The 16700-nt window shown below is 39.3% G+C and overlaps 1 protein-coding gene across 1 annotated transcript in view; it reads left to right on the top strand.

The window, feature by feature from the left end:
• EVC2 (EvC ciliary complex subunit 2) overlaps nt 1-16700 on the top strand; it is a 74221-nt gene that overhangs the window by 20366 nt on the left and 37155 nt on the right. Inside the window, 3 exon segments of the mRNA XM_065633657.1 lie at nt 3828-3962; nt 5476-5627; nt 16202-16526. Of these exon segments, the coding sequence (XP_065489729.1) occupies nt 3828-3962; nt 5476-5627; nt 16202-16526 (612 nt within the window).

The raw sequence follows: 16700 nt of genomic DNA, 5'->3' as shown, positions 1-16700 counted from the left end.
CAGCTAGAGGGCTTATTGTTCCTGGATAAAGATCTAGTAAGATTTAAAAGGATTGGACATTTGCATAGCTAAGAATCATGCTTAGAATTAAAATAAATACATTTTTTTGGAAACTCTTGGTCTTAAATGTATAAGCCATGCAGTAGCTGACTGGGTTAGGAAAATAGCTTCATGAATGGTTTTCTGTAGAGTTCAGTGTGAATTGATCAGCAGCAGCTGGTGATGTCTAAGCTAAGACTGTAAGCTACATTGATCTCAGCCTACTGTGAAAATTCCTTTATACCTAAAACCTTTATGGTGTTGTTTTTTGGGTTTTTTTTCCAACTTGAACTTGATAGTTAGACCTCAACAAGTTCCTGGGGACTATTCCATAGCTACCTAAAATTGGCTCAGCTGCATTTGAACTTACTAAGTGAAGAGGTGTTGTGATTAAAATGTGTGGTAAGGGTATGTGGAGAATACTGTTAATTTTTGAAAAATAAAGCTTAGGAATTATGGAACACATCGCGTTTCACATTCATAATATTTGCCTTTGGGCTGTGGCCAAACATAAGGTGTTCCAGAATTAACAGAATGAAATCAGTTTGTGCAAGAAAATTACAATCAGCTGAAAAAGGTGTGATGTATTGTATTTCGGCCATATCTTCAGTTGGCATAAGTGCTCTCAATATCAAATTTTATTTATTAAAAATCATTATTTCAACCTGTTCCTGGGTGTGATGAAGCCAACATACGTGTGTGACTAAATGTTGACTTTGGGGACAGAAAAGAGTTAATTACATAGTCATGGCAGTGCCATACTAAGCTGGTCCCATCGGCTTTCACGTGGTTTGCTTGCATACTCTGCTGTTCTTTAAAGTTTTACAGACCCCGTGGATTTTCTCTTCTGTGCCATTGGAGGAAAGTGTTTGGTTGCCTGTGACGAGGTAGTTTTGTGGGTTATGAAAAAAATATGAGTGTTGCTGAGTGTCCGTGCCAGATGCCCTGCACAGCGCTACAGGGGCTGTGAGTTACCGTGTGCCTCTGCCCTTGGCTGGGTGGGTTTGATGCTGAGGAGGTAGCTGTAGTTAAAAGGACGAAAGAAAGTTCCCCCATCTGAGCACATTGCATGGGATGAATGATAATAATTACTTGGATCTGATTTTCACCAGGCTTGCTTCCCTCGGCATCCTTCAAATCAGTTGGGAACACAGCAGTTGTTGAAAACACTTGGTCCTGTAATGCCTCTTCTTGCTTTTGGGATGGCTTTAGAAGTTAGCTCAGGATATGGGTTTTGAGGCTCACTGGTGTGTCAGTGGTTTGAAGGTTGGCCTGCAGTGCCAACACTGGTCTCACACTGTGGCTTGTGTGGGGGCTCTGGCACCTGCCCCACAGAATCTGCTGTGATGCTTTCTGGTGCCATTAGGTGCCTGCTGTGTCCTCCTGCTTGGGTTTGCAGCTGCCCAGGGACATGGACTGTCCTGCCAGAGCACATTGTCTTGCAGATAATTCCCTGTCACTTTTTCATCATCAGAGCTCAACTTCTGACAGAACTGCCTGCCCAGGTGTAGTGTCTGTCCCATCGTAGGTCCTGCCTTTCACTTAGAAAGCACAGGATCATTCCCTAGCCAGTGCCTTTTCTCCATCAGAACTTAACCAGCTTCATTTCAGCTTCACTGAACCCATAGGCTCACCAGATTCCTGCTTTCCCCAGAAACCTGAAGAGATCCCTACATTTCACAGAGTGCTTGGAAGTTAGACAAATGCGAGTGAATTCAGACAAAATGATGAAGTGGTTCAAAGCAGCATTTTTTTCCTAAGTATTGTCTACAGAATCTCCTGTTTCTTGAAAGCAGTGGGACCTCAGGCAGAGCCTTGGTGTAGCAGAGCTCAAGGGGGACCCTTCTGTGATTCTGTCTTGGCCACCTAGTGCAACTGGAGAAGCTGGGGACAGCAGGTTGACTTAAGAGGAATTGCATTTTTTCCAAATCACACACAAATGTTTGTTAGCTCTGTGACTGTTCAAGGGGTATGGGCTAAAACCTTTTGATCTGTGAAGTGAGTAAACACTGGGTTAGGAAAAGCAGTTATTTAATATTTACATAATTGTAATTCAAGATGAAGTTCTTTTGATGCAAAGTGATGCAGCTTTAACTGAGCTCATGACAGGGAACTGGAGGCAATGCAGAGTTAGGGGAGGAGAGAGCTGGTGCTGGTGCTCATGTAGATGTGCTGGGTGTCCTTAGTGGTTGGCTGTAGTACAGGGGAGTGTAACAGAAGCAATTGGCCAAAGTATTAGGAAGCTACATCAAGAAAAAACATTCAATATGTTGGTAATGACACATGTAACTGGGAAGTTAATGTGGTGTTCCTCTTTTCCTTTTCTTTCTTGTTTCTGTTTAAAACTTAAAGATATTGAAATGCATTAGAAGGAATTCAGCACACGGCTGGCTTACTCAGATAAATACTTAGTCCCAAACAATTTTAATGAACCTCAGAGTGCTTTGAGTTTAATTATTTTAGACTAACCACATTAAAAACCAAAACAAAACAATAAACCAAACCAAACTTACCTCTGCCTGTCAGAGCAATTGTTGATTCTACCTGTACAATACTGTGAAGTAAACTTTGGATCTTCTTGGAACTGTGCCAGTGCCAAATATTAGCCTGTGTTAACATCTTGATTATCTCCTTGATAATGACACTGTCACCTAATTAAACTGAAATCAGGTTGAAATCAATGAGCGCTGAGCATCTCCAGCAGCTTCGAGGACTTGAGCCTGGGAAACCACGAAGTCTGATGTGAAGCAGCTCCTTTCAGTTAGACAAATGACAGATTTTCAGACAGCAGGGAGAGAAAAACTATCCAGTAAAAGGATAAAATTCTGCTGTTAAATTGAAATAAATCCTTTTCATATTGTGGACCACATTTGATTGTCACTTCCTATGCAGAGTTATCATTGACTCCATGTAATGCTCTCAGGTTTCTGCTCCAAGAGAGGACCAAATCCAGCTTGCAAGCAGCATGTTAATTATTTACACTTTCTAGCCTCAGCAGAGTGATTAGTTTTGTGGTGAAACATTATACTAATGGCTGTGCTATGCTTTTCATCCAGAGATCTCAAAGAATTATATAAACACTGAATTAACTTTGCTACATGGAGCATGAAGTAAAAATTAATTTTTAATGCAATTCAAGTTAAAGATTAAATTAAGAGCTAAAGTGAAAGGCCTACAAAGTTGTTAGCTGGCTCACAGTTCTGGTGCTCCTGTTATTCTTTTCTCACTCTGGCTCATGCATAAACTAAAAGGGTGCAAACAGATTGGGTGGTTTTGTCAACTGTCAGTTATATATTTATTCTGAACTGATACTGGTGCATTTTTCCTATGGTGACTACTCAGTTTTATTGAATTGAGAAATAGCCATTAATTGAAGGTAACCAACATTAGACTGATTTTTCAGAGGCTCTGAGCAACACCAAACACCATAAATTTCAATGGGACTTAGGAGAGTTTGGCAACACTGGAAAACAGGCTACTAAGTACAGGACACCCAAAAGTCACAGCATGTAAAATACAATCTGTGGGAGTTCTGTTGCTTGAATTACACAGGGATTTGGACAAGATGAACACAGTGAACCATCCTCACTTGAAAATCTGTGGGAAATAGACACTTGTTTGAAAATATTAATAAAAATGTAGTAGTTATAACTCACTGCTGAGAAACCCTGAAGTTGTGTGAAGCTGTTTAAAAATCATGTACCATGTTGCTTAGAGTTATAATCTTTGAGTCTGATCTTTAAATCTATTTAAAATGTAATTTTAATAATATGGTCTTTTAATTTCAGATTTCATACAGCCATGCCATCCATGCTTCAGGGTTCTTCATTGCTTTTTTTGTTTCCCTTGTATTGACATGTGCTGGTTTTTTTATTGTTTACCGAACACGAATATTAAAATGGAGTTTCTGTAATAAAAGCCAGGTGAGTCATACTGTCTGTAATGTTATTTAATTTATTTCATTGATCATATCTGATGATATAACTTGCTAACTAATACATATTGTCTAAAGAGTATTTGAAGGTAATAACAAAGCCACCAGGTGATGGATTGGATTCACAGGTAATGTAATCCCTACAACCTCTAATCCTTAGCACAATCAGATTTAGAGGGGTGTATAAGAATGATAATCTGATCAAAAGAACTGCTGTCAATAACTGCTTCAGACTGGAGTAAGATTACCCTTTGGCTATTCATTTTTTTTCGTATTCCTCCCTTCCTTCTCTCTTTTTCATCCCCCAAAATGAGAGAGAGGGAAGGGGTCTGTGGGTTCTAAGCAGTTGCCCAGGGAGTAGACCACTTACCTTGAGCACAGCAGACTTGGATCCAAGTTGTATTTCTGATAATCAGGAATAGAGATTTGAATTTAGGTCTTAGTGCCTTGGATATGCCTTAGTCTCTTGAATTATTAACCAAAACAGTTGGGTTTGCGGATGGAGCATTTTCAGTGTTCTTTGTCCAGGCTGTGCTGGTTTGGAGAAGGTGTTTCAGTCCATACTGGGCTGGAGAGAGAAAATACAGTCTCTGATAAATATTCATCAGGTTGGCCCAAGTTCCAGCCCTTGCTTCTATTAATTTTTTAGGTATTTATTTAAAGTGGGACAGCTTCAATGGGAGGGAGCTAGAGACCTCAATCAGAATATTGCAGTGGTTGGAGCAGTCCGCTAGTAGAGGTGTGCTCAGAGGTTTGAACCCCTCCTTTGCTCAGACAGTGGTTTATCTCCTGTCCCTCTGGACACAGCAGAAGAGCTCACAAATCACTTCCAGCCTTGTTTTCTGCAGTTGAAAATTACTCTAGCAACAATTTTTTTTTTAATGCCTGAAGATATAATCCCTTTAAATGAAAGGCGTGTGCCTTGTTTCTTTTTACAGAAAAAACTGTGATAATGAAACCTCAAAAAAGGGCCAGTTTGGCCCTAGGATGAGATATTTGTACTGGTTTTTCATGTGCAGTTTTTATTAGCTCTCAGTCTCAAGGGAGTCTCACTGAACTGTGAACTGAGTCACTTCCATCATTCATAGGATTAGCGTTTAATTTTCTTTGCCTTGTAATACAGTAATCTTGCCATATATAATTTGTATACCATAGTAATTTTTTAGAAATTGACCTAGAAATTTTATAGGGGAAGATAACCTCCTAGAAGGCTTTCACAAGCCTGCTGAAGTCAATGTAAAGTCTTCTGTCTTCTCCATTCATTTCTTCATTCATGTTCTGGATCAGTTACATACAAAAAGTTCAGCCTGAAACAAAAGTAGTATATTTGATTTTAGATACATATCTGAATTGTACAATCTCATTATACCCTTTCCAGCTTTATGGTTTGATGACAGGTAGGAACCTTCTCAGCCAGAGTTACCTGCAATAAAATTAGATCAGATGCTCAGTGTAAATTTTTTTTATAATCTGAAGCTTACTTTTTTTTTTTTTTTTTTTAGGAGATACAGCATGATCTCAGTCAAAATCACAAACTGGAGCATTCTCAGTTTAATTCAGGTGATCTCTTCAGTGAAGATATAATTATGAATGATCAAATCATCGATATTCTATCCTTTGAAGAATCTGGCAACATGCTTCAGGCTTTGGAAGAGTAAGAATTCACTGCTATTACATTACATTTGTTACATTTATCATCAGCCGAACCTTTGAACATGTTTTGAGTAGCTACCCTCTAATTTTTCTTCATAGTATCTGTTAACGTATATGACTGCACTACCTTAGGTTTTTGAACTGTATTAAATATCTATGGGAACTGGAAATTGTCATGTTTCATATTGCTTTACCTGTAGAAGTCACAGCTCCATCTAGGCCTTAAGCATGCAAGTTTCCCGACCCAAATTAATATCTAGTTTTGCTTAGCTGTGGTTCACTAAGTAAAGGGAACTTTTCTGTGTGTAAGAAAATGTTGAAAGGGTGTATTCTACTGCTGCTGAACACATTGTGTTTTCAAAAGGGTGGGTTTTGTCCTAGGAAAGAGAGCCCCTGCTGGGTGCCAGCATTGCTGTGTAGCAGCATATTTTGGAAACACATGGATCAGAGTCTAAGGGGTGACAGTTCGTAGAGCTGCCAGGACACCACCACGTACCTGCCATGGGAGGGACTGCTGGGTAGACCAGAGAAACTCTCCTGATGTTGTTGAAAGGCTGGTCAGGGCTGTTTGACAGAAACATGCTGCTGTTAAAGGTCATCTGTTCTTCAGCTGAATTTGATAAAAAGGTCTGATGTGAGGACACAGCAGATTTTGTTTGTTCAGTCTTACTGTTAGCTCCTGGCAAGTCAGGTTACAGGCAATATTATGCAACTGTAAAGTCTGCAGAAGCTGAAAAGGAGAAGTTACGTGACCGTGGAAGTAATTTGCTTTCTCAAAGGGTAACTAACAGCATTATTATTTCCTGCATTTCTTTGATAATTGGGATCCTATCTCTGTAAATGGCATATTGGTCCTTGCTTTTATAACTATATAGCAAGTCATGCTTTGAGAAGATTTATCCTGAAAATCATTATGTGACTGTTAAGAAGAACAAGATGAAACATTTTTTTTAACTCATGTTAGTTTTAATTTATTCCAGGGATAGTGAATATATAGCTAGTTTGAAAAAAAATACTGGACTATTTTCAGATATGTTGTGGTATAGGAAAGTAAATATTCTTGCAAGCCTTTGGATAGGATTATTTTTATAACTGAATTATTTCTAAACCCATAAACCAGGATTCATTTCTTGGTTTGAGTATGTATCCAGGGACTTAAGATTTTTAATATTCTTACACAGTTAGCATAAATGTCTCTCTTGCTTCCACTTCTTTCCTCACAGTTTCTATCTTGTCTGCCTCTAAGGAGGTAGAGCATTGCAGTGAATAAAATAGATGCCCATTAGCGAACAGTCACTAGCCTTCTCCACCTTCTGAGTTATCTTTTCCTTCTTCCAGGATGAGGATGGTAGATGGACCACAAAGGCAGGCAGAGTTGCAGTGGTTCCTTCTACAAAAGATGATTGGAAAGGTGATGGTTGTTACTGTGAAGGGCTCAAATCAGCCTCTGCCTATTAGCAGTGGGTACTTCCTAATCCCTATTTAGATTATCCCAATTTTTCTAATTTTTTTAAATTTTAAACTGGACCTTCTGATTCATTTGCTGTTAGGAGATGACACACAGATGCACTTACCATTTATTTTCTGTTCTTTCCCTCTTTTTACTGGCACACGTTGAATATGTGTATTCAATTGCTACATACCCATTCCTCTCTTACTGGTGGTGCATTTTATCTGATTGAGGATCTCTGCAATGTGAACTCCTACACCACCTCCTACAACCCAGAGTTACCCTTTCTACTCAGGGGTGAAAAAGGGCACTTCTAGGCTATGATTATTCTCATCCTAAAGTAGACTTCCAAAAAATGACTTGTATGGGAGCTGTGCCAACTGACCCTGAAGCCTGGGCTGATTAGCTGGGCTGTAGGGATCTGGAGGTGGGTGAGACGAATCCCAGTCTTGCAGACTGGTTGGTAAAAAAGGCTACAGCATTGCTTTAAAGCCTATATTAGATATATGCAATATTGGGTTTGCTTTCTTCAGTAGCTATAATACACCCCTTCTTTTATCTCTCATTGTTAATGCTTTTATACGATATCTAGCTTAGGATGATTCCTCATCACTTAATATTGGTTCCTTATTCATTCTGCAAGTTGGGGTAAAGCTGTCCTTTTACTTCTGACCTATATTACCTGAAGGTTTCATTTTAGTTTGTACTTACTAAACTGTTGTACACTATCCAGGTTTTTAGCTGATTCCAAAGACAAAGTACTGTGCCTTAGGAGCTTCTATGACAGTGACCTAGGCTGAAACCAAAATCCTTCTTTTTACTGAATTGCCTGCTTTAAGGATAGAAATTTGCAAATCATAATGGGACAAAGAAAGATGGTGCATTTTTAATTTATTAATGGATAATTGAAGTCAATTTGAATGGATTCTGCGCTTGAATGAAATGTTGTAATTTTATTAGTTGTGGTCAGAATCAGTTTTTCCACAGTGTTACATTTTGTTATATTACATTCACCATCGCCCAATAGAATAGTTGGATTTTCTGTACAGAACTGAGGAGTGAGGTTTGTATTGTCTCAGAGGAGTGGCAGCATACTGAGGGTAAGAACTGGATTTGTACTTTGCATGCAATTTTTTCATGTCAAATGTATACCGATGTGGATTTTAGCATCACAATCCTTCTTTTTATTATTTGGGGAGGCAAAAGTATAGGAGCTTTTGTTAGAGAGCTTTTGATACTTTAGATATTTTCAACCAACCAACATCTTGCTTGTATACTAGTTTGATAATTCCTTCTTCATGTGTTGGTGCAGCTATTTGTCATTTTCTCTACATGGCATACATGTAAGCTTGCCAGCATAGTTGATATATTCTTTTTAAATTGCACTGTGATAGTAAACATGGTTGGACTTATTCTGGTGCTTTGTTCTTTTGTCCAGACACAAATGAGAAAATTACTCAGAAAAGTAAGAGCCACATGATTTTTTTGTTCTCTTTGCAACATTTAGCTATGTTAATAGTCTGTGCCTTTTACAAAGTGACAGTGCCAAATTGTTTAGCAAACACATTAAAGAGCATGTGTTCAATATTTATGGACAGGGACATCTTTGGAGTGTAACAGTTTGCAATGTCAGGAGGATTGGATAGAGAACAAAACATACTTTTAATATTTCATAAGGAAGCTTCTTAGTTACTCATTTGGTGAGTTTTGTCTTAATAAATCATATCCTTGATGTACATTATGCAGCAAAATAGCTTGGCTTTTATTCTCAATAGGTTCCTTACTGTGTATATTCCTGAATATTGGCCCATTGGCAATGAATACTGATGAGAAGAAGCTATGTGATTGGAATATTTGATGTGCACACTAGAAGATCATGTTCCAAAAAGTTGCGGGTCTCTTTTTCTGTATATCTGGAAAAGAATATGAAGAGAGCTGATCAGTTTGGGTTTATGTCCAATGTGATGAAGTCTGACCATGCTCGTAGTCTCAGAAGATGAAAGGCAACTTAATTTCTTTAAGTGTCTTTCCACTACTGTAACTTTTATTTTTCATCTTCCTTTTGTACAGCTGTGCTTCCTTGAGTTCGGCAGAGCTGTAACTGAACTTGAACCTACTTGCTGAAACACAATACATACTGCCAATTATGCTGGAAAATCACAAAGTAATATGTATGCATCGCAGCTGATTTTTTTCTGATAGTAGAGGGCATTGAGGTCGATGTACTAGAGAACAGGATCAAACTGTCTCCAGAAAACCTTGACAGAAAAGTCAAAAACGATTTACTATGATATTAGAAGTTCACTTTTTCTTTCTAAATGTAAATTTCTTACTGTACATCTCATTTTAATTTGCTATGGAGCTAGTGTGGGGGTTTTTTCACCCTTAATTCAAATGGAAAGTAAGAATAAAAGATCCCATTGTCATAGCAGCTAGGCTTGAATATTCTTACATAGAAAATGGTGAGACATAGTTATATGGTTAATACAAAAAAAAAAAAATTGAGGTGCTAATTTCTGTAGTTCATAACTTTCAGAAAGTGTAATCAAAAGTTTAGAATTTTTGAAGGGAGGGCATATTCATTCCTCTGGTTTTGTGCAATGTGCACAATGCAAGAACAAAACAATAAATACTAATCATATGGATGTAACAATAAGATATAGTGAATAGACGTGGAATGAACCCCAAACCGTGCATTTGTAGTTCTATGTTGTGAATGCTGTTATAAGCTTGACAAGTGTGTAAACTATACATTTTTTCCATCAGAGAAACTCAAATGCTCAATAGGTGATAGGAGTCGATAAGACAGGGGAACTGAAAAAAACAATTCATTTGAAATTAATGAATACATATCCTTTTTAATCTTAAAAATGTCGCTTTTCTTTGATGTTGGCTAACTTTGAAGAAATTGTGTTCAGAATCATCTGGGTCATTTCTGCTGTGCACCCAGAACAATTTATCTCATCCAGAAAACAGTCTGCTTTTGAGAGCAGTACTGTTAGTGATGCTTTATTCCAGATAATTTGGAAAGAAGACTGGTATCTCCTACCGTTTCTGTCATCTGAATACTCACCCTGTCTGAGTAGATCAGAAGAATCTGAGTAGATGACAGCAAATTTGGACGCTTCTCAGGCATTAATGCATAATGCGTATAGCCATAATATTTATTTATGCTTTTGTTAGTATCCAGGCTGTAGTTGATGCTTTTAAAATCAGTGGTAAAATGCGTGATGACTTCGCTGGAAGCAGGACTAGAGTCTTTTTAATGCTTTTTTTCCATAGTAGCTTTTCAGTGAAATACCATTTCCTGAGCTATGTTGCAACAGCTGTATTGTAGCTAGCTGTATTTTTAAAATTGGTTTGCTGAAGATCACTGATTTATCAGTTTTCATACTTTCTGCAATCAGAGCAGAGATTTTCAGTCTCTTAAATGCAAGATTTTTCAAATGTTTTTTAAACCGTTTAATTTATGAATTGAAATACCTTTGATTTCTTTATATTGTTGTGGAAAGTTAGAGGAATTTGATAGTGAAACTGCTGCCAAATCTAGTGCATGTACTTTTGGCAGATTTTCATGAATAATTTTTTTTCTGAAGAGCTACAAGTCTCTCAGCTCGATTTATCATCTTTTTCAATTCTGGTTTTGTCAGCATTCTGACTTTTTCTGGAAAGCTGAACTTAACCTGTGACTCATCCATGTGAAAGCATCCTTAGATAATCATCACATACCTTTGTTAGTAATTTTATCTGTTGACGGGATGTCCTGTATTCCGGGTCGGCTCATGATTCAGCTCTACTCGCTTTACGCTTAGCTGCATCAGTGTCACAGGGCTGATGGATGAACTCCCCCAGTTCAGAGCTGCCTGCAGGCCGGCACAGCTACTGGTGTAGCACAGAGCATCTTCAGACGTCCTCTAGCACAGGCGGGCTGTGCCCAGCCTGGCAGCGAACAGAGACTAGGGAAAGGCAATGCAACCTGCTCCGGCATGGGACGGCTGAAGGCTTTGAACAGTCGGTGGCTGTTGGTGGCCGTTCTGACCTCGTGCCATTACTTCTGCTTCTACTTCAGTGCAGTTTTGGTCTCCTGCAAAGATTTGCACCTCGTTATGCTGCAGCCTGCATAAAGCCCTGCCCTGAAGTGTTTGCAATCTCTGTTGTGATGGGACCCAGCAGGAGAGTGTGGGAAGCAGAGGAGGGAAAAAGGGAGAGACTGAAGAAACGACAACACCGCACAAAGTGTCCGCATTGACACAGCAATTAAAGCAAAAAATTAACAAACAAACAAGCAAAGCCAAAACAGCAAAGGAAACAAAACACAGCCCAGTGTACCGATGTTGTATTACTAACCCCTCAATAAATAGATGATTTAGGAAACAAACAACCACAGCTGAAGACCTTCGATGGCTTTCTCTGCTTACTGTAACCTAAGCCAGCACTGGCACGTACTGCTTCATGTCTTGAGTGTATGATTCTCCCTGTCCGACGGTCTGTCTTCACTTCTCTGAAGCGTGACAAGGCAACACAGACCATAACACTTCTTTTCTCTTCCTCACTGCACCTGTCCCGTCGGCGCTGTGCCTGTGGGTCCAGGAGACGTGCTGCTCTGGCTCAGGTGGTAGCAGTGGGTGCCCTGGGCTGGGGGCAGGTGTGTGTCTGTCTGTCCTTCCCCAGCTGTGTTCCTCTCCCCAGCAGGAGCTGGTGCAGCTGCTGTGCCGTGGTGCTCCAAGTCACAGCTGCAGCACGGTGTCGGGGACAGTGGAGACGAGCCATCCACAAATGACTCTAAATTACATGATTTTCAGGAGTGTTATGTGTCACAAAAGGATGCTTTTGCAGAAACTGCTGTCACAGGGCTCCAGTCTCCTCTGGATATTGTTCCAATACATATGCTTCTAACTGGCTACCATTTCGAGATGAGTCTTCTGAAAATGATGGGGTTTTCTGGTTTAGTTGGAAAATGTCACCAAAGGGGAGTTTGCTTGATGTTTGTCTCCCCTTTAGACTTCAGAAAATTGTGTCACAGTAGTTTTTTATCTTTGCAAAATTAGTTTTAAAAATGTGTCAGAAAGCCATTAGTTCATTTCAGGACTGTTGAATTCAGCAGGTTTTAATTCTCCTGTTCAAAAATTCCCTCTGCTGGCCCCTGATTGGAATAATAAGACTTAAAGACACGATTCTTTTGTAGTTAATGATAGGTTTACTTTTTTTTGTGGTGTGATGTGTTGTGTTTTTTTCTTTAAAATAAATCTGATTGTCTCTTTCCTGACCCTAGCTGCTTTCCTGTATTCTTTTGTTAGGTCTGTGGAGGACATGAGCTGCTCAGACTCTCTGCTTCTCTGTGTTTGGTGTCTGGGATTCTTCTCTCCCAGATCTTCTCTGACAGATCTTTAAATCCTCTTCCTCTTCAAGTGAGTGAAAAATCTATACATTTGCTGTTTGCGGTTTCATTTTGTATGTGTCTTTTCCCCTTCCTCGCTTCACACTTTTGTACCACCTAGCTTTTATGCTGTCTTCATCCTTTCTCTGCATGCTTTGTCCAACAGAAGCTTTGATCTTTTTCATCACTAGGTTGCCATCTGCTACCTGTACTTCATTGGCTTTCATGTTTCTATTATGTTGCATATGCTCAGGAGGAGACGTGAGACCTTTTAAACATGAATTGCTGTAACAAGCAGAGCGCAGAGCATTTAAAGCAACTTGTTAAATCTGCCTCGGTTTGAGAAGGCGCAGTGTCAGGTTAGGATTTCTTTTTCCCTAGGTGTCACAAAACATTGCACATTTAGTCTGGATGATGGTAAGCAAGGTTCTTCTGATAAGACTTGTGCCTGAAAGCATTTGGTTTATTGTATGTACAGAGTTCCTGTTTTGTACTGACCGTTGCCATCTAAGACTCTGTTGATGCAGCTTGTTAAAGCTGCCCTCAACCTCCCGCTTGGAATAGGAGCTTGAATCAAGGTTTCTGGTGCACGTGATGAGCTTGTCTCACTCCCACTGGCTACTGTGTGGGGGAGGCAAACCAGAAGCAGAGCACATCACGTGGAAGGTAGATTTCAAATTTTTAGAGACACAACCTTTCCGCAGCTGCCGCTGAAAAAGGGTAATGGTCTGGCTGCTGTCTTCCAGGATGTGCCCTGACTGATCTGTGGCTTGTAATTACTTTTTCTCTGTGCTATTACCATTGGATTGATGGAACAGTTCATGCGTTTCTTCTGCTTCATTGCCTTCTTCACAGATGTGCTGTCAGGAGAATGGAGGGTGAGAGTTGTAGATTAAATACACCTGAGATCTTAACAGCCTTATCACTCACTTGCTGACATGAGAGCCTCAGGTGAACTACACCTATTGCTCCTCTTGCATTCAGCATCATGATCATGAGGAGTGGAGTTAACTGGGTACCCTAGTTCTTTTTGTGGGTGAGAAGGAGCATGGGAATTTTGCTCAAAATGAAATGAGGTCTAGTCTGTAATGACTTACAGTAAATAGGAAGAAATGCTGTGGAAGACTGGGGGAAGATAACAATAGGAAATACTGTGATGGTGTTTGCTTTTGTCTTTTATTCTCGGGATCATTGCTGAAGAAGACCGAAAGAGTAACGAGTAAGGAGGAGGGTGAGGAATGGCTTAATCTTTTTTCAAAGCATGCTGAAAAAAATCCTGCATTTGTGGTAATAAATAAATGTTCTGTTATGAGCTATGTATCAACATAGCTGTGAAGCGCTGCTTTCCAGGGAGAGATGTGAGGAATTTGGTCTTTCACACCTCAGTAAGAAAGGGTTAGTAGGTGCTATGACCGCCATCTATCAGTGCAGACATGAAGAACAGAAAAATAATGACTAAGGAATTTGTTATTCCAGCAAAGAGAGTTGGAAGTTGAAACTAATCAAATTCAAGCTGAAGATAAGGTGACCATTTTTAGGTCTTAAAGGAATGGTCAAGTGGAGCAATTAATTGAAGTGTTGTTTAGTTCTCTATTAGGGGATGCTTGAAAACCAAGATGAGATGTTTCTCACAAAAGACAGTTAGGCTTCAATTAAATCAGAGCTACTGGACTTGAAGTGGGAATTAAAACAGAAAAATAAATCCAGTGGCTTGGATTTTACAGGCTAATACTGAATTGGTGAAGCTACAGAGGGAAGCCTCCTGCCACTGCCTGACAGTCAGTAGGGAAATGTTATAGCATAAAGCTCCTGTTTTCTAGATTCTTCTTTTTATTTGAGTGCATTTGCACAAAACTGAAACACTTCTTTTTTTGAAGTTAGTTGTTGTAAGTCAACAGCTTAGTACTAGCTGGCTATGTCAGCAAAACTCCCAGGACTTCTGTAAACAGCAAGACTTAAGAGAAAATACATATCTGCGCTGCCCATTAGAAGTGCTTGCTGTGTTGCTTCAGCATCCTTTTCCCCCGGTCCTGCTGTCACCTGTCCTCTGTGTCTGTCCCATGGTCCTGGAGCGAGAAGGACTCTTCCCAAGCAGCGGGAGCAGATCAGCACCCTGGCAGACTTGACCATGGATGCAGCTGAACACCACTCAAGAAGGCTGTGTACCTACAGGTGCTATCCTGCAATGTTGACCTGCACACAGCACAGAGAAGCTGGATTGTTGTGTTGTCTTGGGGATGCTATAGAAAATATTAGCTCTTACAGGATCTTCAAATTACTGTGAAGAATATTTCAATCACAGGGATCTGGGTCCTTACGGCAGTGATTCCTGCTCCTGTGGAGGAGGTTTTTGCAGCTGCAACCAGCCAGTCCTGGAGCAGATCACCAAGACAAGCATAGGCGTCACCACTGCAACAGAAAAATCTCTCTGCTTCTTTGTGATCAATTATCATAGCTTAAGCTCATGTCTCTTAAATACTTCAAATATTTGAGTCATGGTGAGAAAACAATTTTATCTCCTTGATTTCTAAATGGGAAAAATACATATCTTGTGTTTAACAGAAGGGCAGCGATAATATATCACTGATTTAATTAAAATTTATTTGCTTACAGGGGAAGGTTTGTTTGACAAAAAGTTGAAATAATTATAGCTTTGCATGCTTTGATATATACCGTTCTGAATGTAGTATCATTCTGTTTCGCAAATCTTGACAAGACCTTTGCTATGGATTTGAAATATATTGACTGTGGAACAAATCAAACCAATAATTCATCTTAATTGAAAAAATAATGGATTTAAGCTCTTAAAATGCTATTTTATAGGTCACAAATTCTTGTATACTTAGTCTATACAGAGAAGAATACATTTGCTCATGTAAAATGACATGCAAGGGCAAAACCCACCTAAATCTCTGATCTTGAATTGAGTGCAGAATATGTGAAGTTATAGAATGTACAGTAGTTATGTACTATATGAAAGGAGAATAATTATAATTCCAACTTAATAACTCTAAAAATAAATGAGAATGTATTCATATGCAACATGACATTTATTACATTTTATAAAAAATCTTGTATTTCCCTCTGGTTTTAATCTTTCTTCTAGACCTCTGTTAATGTTGATGAGAGAGAAAGATATCAGCACATAATCAAAACACTCTCCCCTCTTCCCCGCAGAGAAGGGAATACACCAGCGCAAAACACAAACCAGTGGTATATTAGTGAAGATGGGTCAGTGAGTTGGGAACTGTTTTACAAAGTCAGTGAAATTTATAGTCTATTCATATACTCCATCTGATTATTCTCACAGAGGTTGTGTTTGTGGCTGTTTGTTTAGCTTGTTTGTTTGTTTTAGTTTGGTTTTGTTTGTTTGGGGTTTTTTTGTGGTGATGTTTTTGTGTGTGTGTTTTGGTTTGGTTTTGTGTGGGTTTTTTTGTGGAGGTTTTTGTTTGTTTTTAAACTGGCAGAATTTTTTGAGTTCTAAAGGAAAGCTTTTCCTTTTTCTGTCTAAGATGGAAATAACAGGAATGGCCATACTTCATTAACATTGCTGTAGTAAAAGTTGGCTCACCCGGCTTTTTAATGAAGGATTACTATCATGGTCAGTAAGCTCATATGCTGTGATATCTGTGCACTTCTTTGACTGCCATTCAGTTACCCAATATGGAATGAATCTAGATAACCTTGTTTTCTGATAGAAATTTCTTGTAATCTGTGTTTTCAAACAGTCTTGATTGCCTTTCTGCAGCTTGGAGGTTGCCACCCTGACGCGCACGGATGCTGATCTGGAGGCATATCGACTGCAGATATGTAAAGAAGTGGTTGCTATGATGATGAAGAACATGGTCTTAAGTCACAGCCTCTTTCCTCATGTGGAGAAGAGGATGAGTTCAATTTTCAAAAAACAATTTCTTGCAATGGAGAAAGAGATTCAAGAGGAATACGGAAGGAAGATGGTGGCTTTAACAGCTGAATGTAATCTGGAAACTAGGAAGAAAATGGAGACTCAACAGCAAAAAGTGAGAAATGCAAATGAAGAGGCTGAAGAATTAATTAAGAAAATGAATGAAAAGGTAAATCTGATACAAAATCAAGATATTTTGCATGATGTAGATGGTGTCTCTTTTAGACTAGAATGGCAGAGTTGTCCTCTTAGAAGAGTAAAGAGCTCTGGAGTCCTTGACATGTTCCTGTTGGAGAGGGTCCAGAGGAAGCCACAAAGATGAGAGGCATGGAACACCTGTCCT

This window comes from Caloenas nicobarica, chromosome 4 (assembly GCF_036013445.1).
Source record: "Caloenas nicobarica isolate bCalNic1 chromosome 4, bCalNic1.hap1, whole genome shotgun sequence".
NCBI classification, from domain to species: Eukaryota; Metazoa; Chordata; class Aves; order Columbiformes; family Columbidae; genus Caloenas; species Caloenas nicobarica.
The sequence above is the reverse complement of the archived record's forward strand: the minus strand, read 5'-3'. Positions and strand labels throughout refer to the sequence as shown.